At 42.1% G+C, this 9,904-nt stretch overlaps 1 protein-coding gene across 1 annotated transcript; it reads left to right on the top strand.

Moving 5' to 3' along the window:
* The first annotated feature begins 2,138 nt into the window (after positions 1 to 2,138).
* Positions 2,139 to 7,510, top strand: LOC122025179 (24-methylenesterol C-methyltransferase 2-like). The gene is made up of 2 exons (XM_042583952.1): positions 2,139 to 2,422; positions 6,733 to 7,510. The coding sequence occupies exons 1-2, from the start codon at positions 2,139 to 2,141 to the stop codon at positions 7,508 to 7,510; spliced, it is 1,062 nt and encodes a 353-aa protein (XP_042439886.1).
* Positions 7,511 to 9,904: the final 2,394 nt, after the last annotated feature.

Below are 9,904 nucleotides of genomic sequence, written 5' to 3'. Positions count from 1 at the left end.
GTACAGATCAGGATACGTGAACCAAGGACATACAGGTCAGGATACGTGGATCAAGGCCGTACAGATTGGGATATGCAGACTAAGGCTTACAGGTTGGGATAGGCGGATTAAGGCTTACAGGTCAGGATTTACAGGACGAGATTCGCAGAACAGGATACGCGGAAGGAAAAACGTGCAGATCAGGATACGTAGACCAAGGACATACAGGTCGGGATACGTGGATCAAGGGTGTACATATTAGGATATGCGGACTAAGACTTATAGGTCGAGATAGGCGGATTAAGGTTTACATGTCGGGATTTACAGAACGAGATTCGCAGAACAGTCGCGGACCAAAGGCGTACAGATTGGGATATGCGGACTAAGGCTTACAGGACGAGATTCGCAGAACAGGATACGCAGACCAAAGGCGTACAGATTGGGATATGCAGACTAAGGCTTATAGGTCGAGATAGACGGATCAAGACGTACAAGTCAAGATAGTTGGAAGGCGTACAGGTCAGGACAGGAGGACTAAGACTTACAGGTCAGGGCTTATGGGATACAGTTCCAGACTTACAGGATAAAATACAGAGCAGGGTCGTGCGTACGGAACGAAACTTAAAGAACGATAAGTGAAGGCCTCGACTGGTAGGGCAGTAAGCGCAAGTCTGGATTTATCGGGATCTATCGAGTGGCAAATGGAGGCTGAACGTACAAATCTGGACTTACAGGGCAACAAACATGAGTCAGGGAATTTGCCAGGAAAGGCATGTCTGTGCCCACAAGTCAAGATCTATGGGTATAAGGATCCAGTCCAGGGTTAACAGATCGGGGCAGACACACACTACACGATAATCGAGCCAGAGAATCGTAACAACCTGTCAGAAAATAATCATCGCATGTTAGGGAATATGCTAATGGTGTAGGGCTCATTGCACCTCGATCCCTCCTTATGCCTATAAGAAGATGTCATGTGTTATTCACCTCCAGACAAATCCTGACACCCGACATTCCCTGACACTCACCAGACTCCAGAAGTACCCACTGGCATATAAAAAGGGAGGCTTTGTATCTACGCAGGTACACTCACTCATATTTTCGCACCCGTCTTTTACTTTTCGTCCTTTCACTGTGCTTATGAGGAAAAGGTATCTAACTTGAGCGTCAGAGGGTCTGACCCGGAGACTTTTTCCCTGGTTCTTGGTCTCTAACATGAGGACGGCTTGTCTGAGTGTGTGCAAAGCCCTCGCCTCGTCGCTCCCGTCATCAGCCCCGTCATTCACCCGTGGGAACCTTTCCAGGAGGTACCAGGTCAACCAGGCGTCTCAACGACTTTCCGTCAACACCAGCGACAACGCAGCCAGCCTCTGTCCGACTCAGCTTCCGGATGAGATCATGCGCGATGACTAGTCTTGATTATTTATGGCCCCACAATCTATTTATTTATCTTTATTCTTTATATCTAAAATTTATTTTTTTATTTTAAAATTTTTTATATAAAATCCGTCCTTTTTACCGTATTCAAAGAATTAAATATTATTTATGTATAGGTATTATAACATTCATCTATGTAGTTTGTAACAAATATTTGGATGTTATAACACTTATATATTAACATACCAATGTAGATGTTCTAATAAATTGTTTTATACTCTCTTGATTTTATGAATGCTAAAATATTATAAATTTAGAAGTATTTACAGTTATTGATGAACTTAAATAAGTACTGAGAGGAGGTAATTAGTTTTCGATTCCGTTAAGTATCATGCTCTTAAAAGAAAAACTTTATGATTTTGATTTGGATTTACGATGGGAGTCTTTTTGAAATGAAGTGTTCTTTTGAAAATAAAAATTAAAATAAAAATTAAAAATAAATCTAATTTTTTTTAAAAATAATTACCCATATAAGAATTAACAGCGCCACCTGTACCTTGGATAAACATGTGAGATGCTGGAAAAGAAGTAAATGGTCCCCCTCGTTCACTGTCCCAGATCCAGTGCAGCAGCATCCTCACCGTCCATCCACAATCCCGTCCGCGTTTTCCTTATCTGGCAGACTTTCCGCCTTTGGGCTTCTCCTCGGCCACTATAAATTCAAACCCATCCTCATTCGCATCCTCATCATCCTCAGCAAGTCACCATTTGAAGTACGAGTGATGGATCTCTCCACGGCAATGTGGACGGCGGCGGTTCTCGGCGCTGCCGCGGTCTACTGGTTCATGTGGGTGATGGGCTCGGCGGAAGTGAAAGGTAAGCGGGCAATGGACCTTACGACGGGATTTATCGGGCGGGATCAGGTACAGGAGAAGCACAGGCAAGTCTGGTCCTTCTTTGTCCGCTCCAAGGAGGACATTGCCGCTGCGTCCGACGAAGACAAGATGCCTTCCATCATCGAAACCTACTACAATCTCGTCACTGACATCTTCGAGTGGGGATGGAGGTGTTAAAGAAGAATAGAAAGAAGATACAATAGGAGAGTAATAATTAATCTTATTGTTTGTTGATATTTGCCCTCAAGAAAATACAATATATAGGATTTAAACAAGTAATCGGTCAATTAATCAATTAATAAATAACAGAATAATTCTAAAAATTATTCTGAGAATAATTCTAATAATTATAACAGAATTATTAGAATAATCCTAAAATTAATTTGATTTGATTTAATGATTTGATCCGGTTAATTCTGGTAATTCTCTTTTATCTCTTTTACCCCCCCAACAAACTTAACGGGAGATCTTTGACGTTGAGTTTGCTTGCTAACTTGTTGAAACGTTGTCTAGATAATGGCTTAGTAAAGATATCAGCAATTTGATCCTCAGCAGAGATATAAGAGACGGATAATTGTTGAGTTGTCACACGTTCACGAACAAAATGAAAATCAATTTTCACATGTTTTGTACGAGCATGAAAGATTGGATTTGCTGTGAGATATGTTGCTCCAATATTGTCGCACCAAATTTTTGGTGCAATATTTGATGCAAGATGAAGTTCAGAGAGAAGTGATTGAAGCCAAATAATTTCAGACATTGTATTTGCTATAGCTTTATATTCTGTCTCAGTACTTGAACGAGATATCGTAGGTTGCTTCTTCGAATTCCATGAGATAAGATTTCGTCCCAGAAATATTGCATATCCACTAGTAGAGCGTCTATCTTCAGGAGAACTTGCCCAATCCGCATCACTATAGGCATGTAAATCTCGAGACGATTGACGATATAAAAGAAGACCATGTAAAATAGTACCTTTGAGATAGCGAAGTATTCTTTTTACATTATCCCAATTTTGTTCAGTTGGAGCATGCATGAATTGACAAGCACGATTTACTACAAAAGTAATATCAGGGCGTGTGATAGTGACATATTGTAAGGCTCCAACAATGCTTCGATAAATCTGTGGATCAGACAGAGCAAGAGAGGATGCAGATGGAGAGTTGTTTATAACAATTGGTGTAGAGACCGGACGTGCTCCATCCATTTTGGCTCTTTGAAGAAGTCCAATAATGTATTTGCTCTGAGAGAGAAGATAGTCATCCTTATATGGAATAAGCTCAATACCAAGAAAAAAAAGAGCAATGCCCAAATCTCGAGTAGGAAATTCTTGATTGAGAATACTTAATAAAGTTATGATGCCCTTGTGATCATTACCGGTTATCAGGATGTCATCCACATAAATAAGAAAAAATATCATAGACCCATCATTATATTTGTGAAATAGAGACGAGTCAGTCTTTGATCCAGAAAATCCTTGAGATTGTAACCAATTGGATAGTCGATGAAACCATGCACGAGGAGCTTGTCGAAGACCATATAAAGATTTCTTAAGCTGGCAAACATGAGATGGAAATTGTGGATGAATGAATCCAGGTGGTTGCTCCATAAATACAGTTTCCTCAAGATGACCATGGAGAAACGCATTTGAGATGTCCAATTGGCGTACAGGCCAATTGGAACTAACAGCTATCGATAATAATAATCTGACAGATGTAATCTTGATGACTGGACTAAAAGTGTCATTGAAGTCAATACCTGGTTGATGACTAAAACCTTTGGCTACAAGTCGAGCTTTGTATCGTTCAAGAGAGTCATCAGCTCGATACTTAAGACAGAATATCCATTTAGAGCCCACAACATTCATTGAGGAAGTGCGTGGAACTAGACTCCATGTTCCATTGCGAAGAAGTGCATCAAATTCTGTAGCCATTGCACTATGCCAATTTGGATCCTTGTTTGCTTGCGTAAAACAAGTTGGTTCAATAGATTTTGAAGAAACCACTAGAGCCCGTGGAAGAGGATATCGAGTCGCATTTGGTGGGCAACGTTCATAAATGTCACTAATGGGAAGCATGCGACGAGAAGCATTATCATCTGAATCACTTGTTGATGGTGATGAGGAAGTAGGTTGACATGGTGATGTAGATGACAGACTTGCATTATCCGAGGATTCAGAACTAGAGAGCATATTATCTTCGACCGACGAGGCTTCCAAGATTGGAGCAGCATCCTGAGGTGATTCTGATAATATAGGGGAGTTATTAGAGAGCGGAGCAGGACCTAGGATGCCATCATTTCTGACAATATTAGGTGGTATTAAGAATGTGCCACCTGTATCTGGAGGAGAGATCGAAGAAGATACTGAAAAAGGAAATAGAGTCTCATCAAAAGTAACATGTCGTGAAATATAAATTCGACCTGTTGGTATATGTAAGCAACGATAACCATGGTGCAAATTGCTGTAACCAAGGAAAACACATTGTAGTGAACGAGAGTCAAGTTTGTGTTTAGAGTAGGGGCGTAACCATGGAAAACATGCGCAACCAAAAATTCGAAGGAAAGTGTAATTAGGAGTTTGATTATAAAGTGTTTCAAAAGGACATTTATGATTGAGCAATGGAGTAGGGAGTCGATTTATGAGATATGCGGCAGTGGTAACAGCTTCATCCCAAAATTTACGTGGAACTGATGCATGATGAAGAAGAGCTAAGGCAGTTTCGACTATGTGTCTATGTTTTCTCTCAACAGAGCCATTTTGTTCCGGAGTGTGAGGACAAGAGACTCGATGAACAATTCCACAAGAGACAAGATGACGATGGAGAGCTTGATATTCACCTCCCCAATCAGAATGAAAAGAAAGTATTTTACGATTAAAATATCGTTCAACTTGATTTTGAAATTTACAGAATATATCCAATAAATCAGATTTTCTTTTCATAGGATAGAGCTAAGTATATTTACTAAAATGATCAATAAAGGTAACATAATATTGGAAACCTTGGTTAGATAAAATAGGTGCAGGGCCCCAAACATCAGAATGAATTAATTCAAGTGGAAAATTAGAAACATAATCGGATGAATAGAAAGGTAGCTTATGACTTTTAGATTCCATGCAGGCCCTACATGAATGAGATGGAGAGGAGGTAATGGAAGTAGGTAAACCATACCTATTGATGATTGACTGGACAATATAAAGAAAAGGATGACCAAGTCGAGCATGCCAAGCTGGTTTATTTGTGCGTTCACCAACAAAAGCTTTGATTGAAGAACTTTGAAGATAGTAGAGGCCATTTTTTATTCTCCCATGAAACACAATAGCATTTGTTCCTTTATCTTTTATAAGATAATGATTATAATGAAACTCAAAAATGACATTATTATCAAGACAAAATTGACGGGTAGAAAGTAAATTTTTAGTAATAGATGGAACATGAAAGATATTGCACATGTGAAAAGTTCGATTAGATAAATGAATATATGTGTTTCCAAGATTAGCAATTTGCAAACCTGAGCCATCGCCTACTTGAACCGTATCTGAGCCATAATATGACATTACGTCTGTAAGGATATTATAATCCGATGTGGCATGATGAGTTGCTCCAGTGTCAATATACCAATCAGTAGATGAAAACTCTGGGGTTTTACCGCAAGTAGGCACAGATGAGAGAGCTTTAGGATATGCTTGTGAAATAGACGGTTGTCTTGAGACCGTAGAACCACCAATGAAATTTGAGGCAAATATTTGAGGGCATAGATTTCCAGGATGACCAATGATGTGATAAATTTGACATTTTACCCGAGAGTAATCAAATCTTTTAGGGTATAAATTTCCAGTATGGCAAATGATGCGACAAATTTGACATCGGACTAAATTTTGCTTTCGGCCTCCTTGATAGTGTTGAGTATTTGACATCTAAAGTAAAATAACTTATCTTGTAGAGAGACTGAGTCGTCGGAAAGGGGGCCTTGGCTGGAGCAACCACTTGTTGTCGACGTCGAGGTTTGGTCGGCGTTCGGTGGATAGCGGCGGTAGCACAAAAGGAGAAGCCCTTTTGTCGTCTTGTTTTACGGTTTCAAAAAGAAAAAAAAAAAAAAAAAGAAACTCCTCTTTTGTCTTGGGCGGCGGCAGAAAAAGGAAGGGAAGAGAATTTGTGAGGGAGAATTAAGAGAAAGAGAAGGAACGAAGGATCATGGCTCTGATACCATGTTAAAAAAGAATAGAAAGAAGATACAATAGGAGAGTAATAATTAATCTTATTGTTTGTTGATATTTGCCCTCAAGAAAATACAATATATAGGATTTAAACAAGTACTCGGTCAATTAACTAATTAATAAATAACAGAATAATTCTAAAAATTATTCTGAGAATTATTCTAATAATTATAACAGAATTATTAGAATAATCCTAAAACTAATTTGATTTGATTTAATGATTTGATCCGGTTAATTCTGGTAATTCTCTTTTATCTCTTTTAGGGGGCAGTCCTTCCACTTCTCGCCCTCACTTCCAGGCCGCTCCCACCGGGAAGCCACCCGCATCCACGAGGAGCGCGCCGCTGATCTCATCACAGCTCGTCCGGGCCAATGGATCGTCGACGTGGGATGTGGCGTCGGCGGCCCGATGCGCACCATTGCTGCCCGCTCCGGCGCCGACATCGTCAGCATCACCATCAGCGAGTACCAGGTCGCCCGCGCCCGCGAGTACAACTGCAAGGTCGGCCTCGACGGGCGCTGCGAAGTCGTCTGCGGCAACTTCCTCGAGATGCCCTTCCTGAAAGCCTCTTTCGACGGTGCTTACTCCATCGAGGCCACCTGCTGCGCTCCCCGCCTGGAGGACGTCTACCGGGAGGTCTTCCGCGTGCTCAAGCCCGGCGCCCTCTACGTGTCCTACGAATGGGTCACCACCGCGCTGTACCGGCCGGACGATCCGCGCCACGTCGAGACCATCCGCGGGGCCGAGACCGGAGGCGCTCTCGCAACCCTCCGCGCGCAGCACGAGCTGGCGGCGATCGCGCACCAGGTGGGCTTCGAGGTCGTGGAGGAGCGCGATTTGGCGCTACCCCCGGCGGAGCCGTGGTGGACGCGTCTCAAGATAAGCCGCTTCGCCTACTGGCGCAACCACCTGCTGGTCACCATCCTCGCGGCGCTGCGCATCGCTCCGAAGGGCATCGTCGACGTCCACGAGATGCTTTGCCAGACTGCGGCCCACATGCGCTATGGCGGCGAAATCGGCATCTTCACCCCATGCACATGATCGTCTGCCGGAAACCTCCCGTCAATCAGTAACCACTACACCGAACAAACTCAACCATATATATTTCTCCTTGTGTGTAACTAAGTGCAATCCGTTGATAAATTAACGACGGATTTATTGGGTCGACGGGGTAAAAATTAGTGGTAATAAAAAAATAATCTATATTCAATGTATTTGATAGTAGTTGAGTTAATCGGTATAATGATTTGTTGGAGTTATGTAATTAATCTATAAATATGTTAGTTGTTCACAATGATATCATCAAAAGGTATAATGATCTACCCCTCCTCGTTTGAATTGGGATTGGCTTTTCCATCTTTAGGTTACACAGTGAGATTCTCAGCAATGGGAAAAATCTCAAACGTGTTTCACGAAGGATGTAGCAATTAGGACAGATGTGGTGAAGTGGTTTTGGTTGATGATGTTACCTTTCAGGTTGCTACTACAGTTGAAGAGGGGGCTAGTGGTTTGGTGGCACGTGACTTGGCTCAAAGGCATCTGACCCTCCTTCTCCAGCCCTAGCCAATGATGATACAACTTTGTCACTTCAGGTGAATGGAATCCTACCAGAAGTGGTGCAACCAACTAATCCATTGGAGGCCAATAAAGCACCAAGAGTTGATACCCGTCCTACCCAGTCGACACAAAAGAAGTCTAAAGTCTTGGATACTATCTTTTGATTTTGATGATATCGATGACATTGAAGACATTATGAGTTTTTATCTTGCTAGTTGTTTCATGAGTCAGCCTCCAAGAAGAAAAGAAATCTATGCGATAACCAATCGATGGAAGGTTCCCTACAAATTCTTCATGCACAAAAATGGCGTTGGTCTACCGTTTTGATGCGAAAGAGGATCGGGATGGAGTCTTATAAGGAGGGTCTTATTTTACTTTTGGAATTCTCATTTTAAAAAAAAAAAAAAAATACCAAAGTGTTTTCTTTTTCGTGAGGATGACCAACTAGTTTCTGCTTGGATACAAATTCACGGTTTATCACCAGATTATTGGTTGCAAAAAATGTTGAGTATAATTTGTTCGGAGGCAGGAAATCCCTTGTACACAGACAACTTGACACAAACAAGGAAGCGGAAGGAATATGCTAGACTCAGGATAGAGATTCAGATCATTGGAGATAGGTATATGAGGTGTCAATCACGCTACCAACTGGAGTTCAGATTGACCTCAGAATTGTCTATGAATGATGTCAAACTATTGTGAAGTTTATAAGAAGATAGGTCATCGTAAAGAGACTTGCAATGGAGGTGCCCAAACTGATATGAATGCTCCCCAACATATAAGACCAAGGTCCCAATCAGCAAATGGTCATAGAACGAGAACAAGAACGAGATATCGAAGTCGTGTTCGGCAACAACATCAACATCCGCAGAATGTAGAGACTACGGAGGCACAGAATGACATTTCGATTGTGGTGGTGCACAGTCCTACTCCTATCGCAGTAGAACCACCTCCAGATTGTGGTGGAAGACCTCAGAGGGGAGCGGAGGTTCCTCCACAGCAAGTACCACAAGAAGATGCGCCGAGTGATGAGGGGTTGTCCACCATTCGGGAGGTCTCGGATAGCTCGGGTTCTCCATCATCAGCAGCATCCCTATTTTCAACTTCGTCTTCTTTAGATGAACCAATGACCTTGGGCTCTACTTCTTCTTCCTCTTTAGCTCAATCTGTGCATAATGGAGAGGTGGACATGAAGGTAAATGGAGCCCCTGCGCCCTTGCAAAGTGGTAGAAAATTACGGGTCTTAGCAGCCCGAATGGGAGGTGTTAAATGAAGGTAGGTGTGTTGCACATTAGGGACTTTCACAAGGAAAGGGGAGGGGGGGCGCAATACCTCCTCAAGCAAAAGGATATTTAGATGATAGCATCATTAGAGACGAACTGATGGGGAATTCTCTTTACCTAATTATGCAAAAGGCAGTTTTCAGGTATGGAGCATGCTCATAATTTTGATATGTTTAATCGTGGTCATATATGTAAGTATCCTGTGATAGTTTTGATGTGATCAATCAAGTTAAGTTAGGTTTTGTGTGTGTTTGATGCCTTGTGTCTAAGTGTGCATGAACTTATGAGCACAAGAAGTCAAGCGGAAGACGTAGCGGACGACAAGGATGGTGCGAGAAGTGAGTCGACATACTCGGTACATCCAAGGGATGAGAATCTGCGAAAGAGTACACCGATGGACAAGAAGGACCTGTGCAACGTTCGAGGGATGAGAAGTCGAGAGGAAGTCTGCCCGAGGAGAAGGTTAAAGTTGGATTCAGGTGAGCTCAATTCTGGTTAACCAAAGCATCACCTACATGAAGAAGATCAACTCGGAGGTTGATCTGCTTCATGGAAGACGCCTCCAAGAGGCTTGGAGGTGTCCTCGTGCCTTCGC

Source organism: Zingiber officinale, chromosome 9B (assembly GCF_018446385.1).
Source record: "Zingiber officinale cultivar Zhangliang chromosome 9B, Zo_v1.1, whole genome shotgun sequence".
Taxonomy (NCBI): Eukaryota; Viridiplantae; Streptophyta; class Magnoliopsida; order Zingiberales; family Zingiberaceae; genus Zingiber; species Zingiber officinale.
Note: the sequence above shows the minus strand (reverse complement) of the source record. Positions and strands in the feature narration are given on the sequence as shown.

Excerpts from the sequence above, each read along its gene's own strand:
- LOC122025179 (XM_042583952.1), top strand. The coding sequence starts at position 2,139 with ATGGATCTCTCCACGGCAATGTGGACGGCGGCGGTTCTCGGCGCTGCC. Across the intron at positions 2,423-6,732 it reads ATCTTCGAGTGGGGATGGAG|GGGGCAGTCCTTCCACTTCT; the intron begins GTGTTAAAGAAG and ends TATCTCTTTTAG.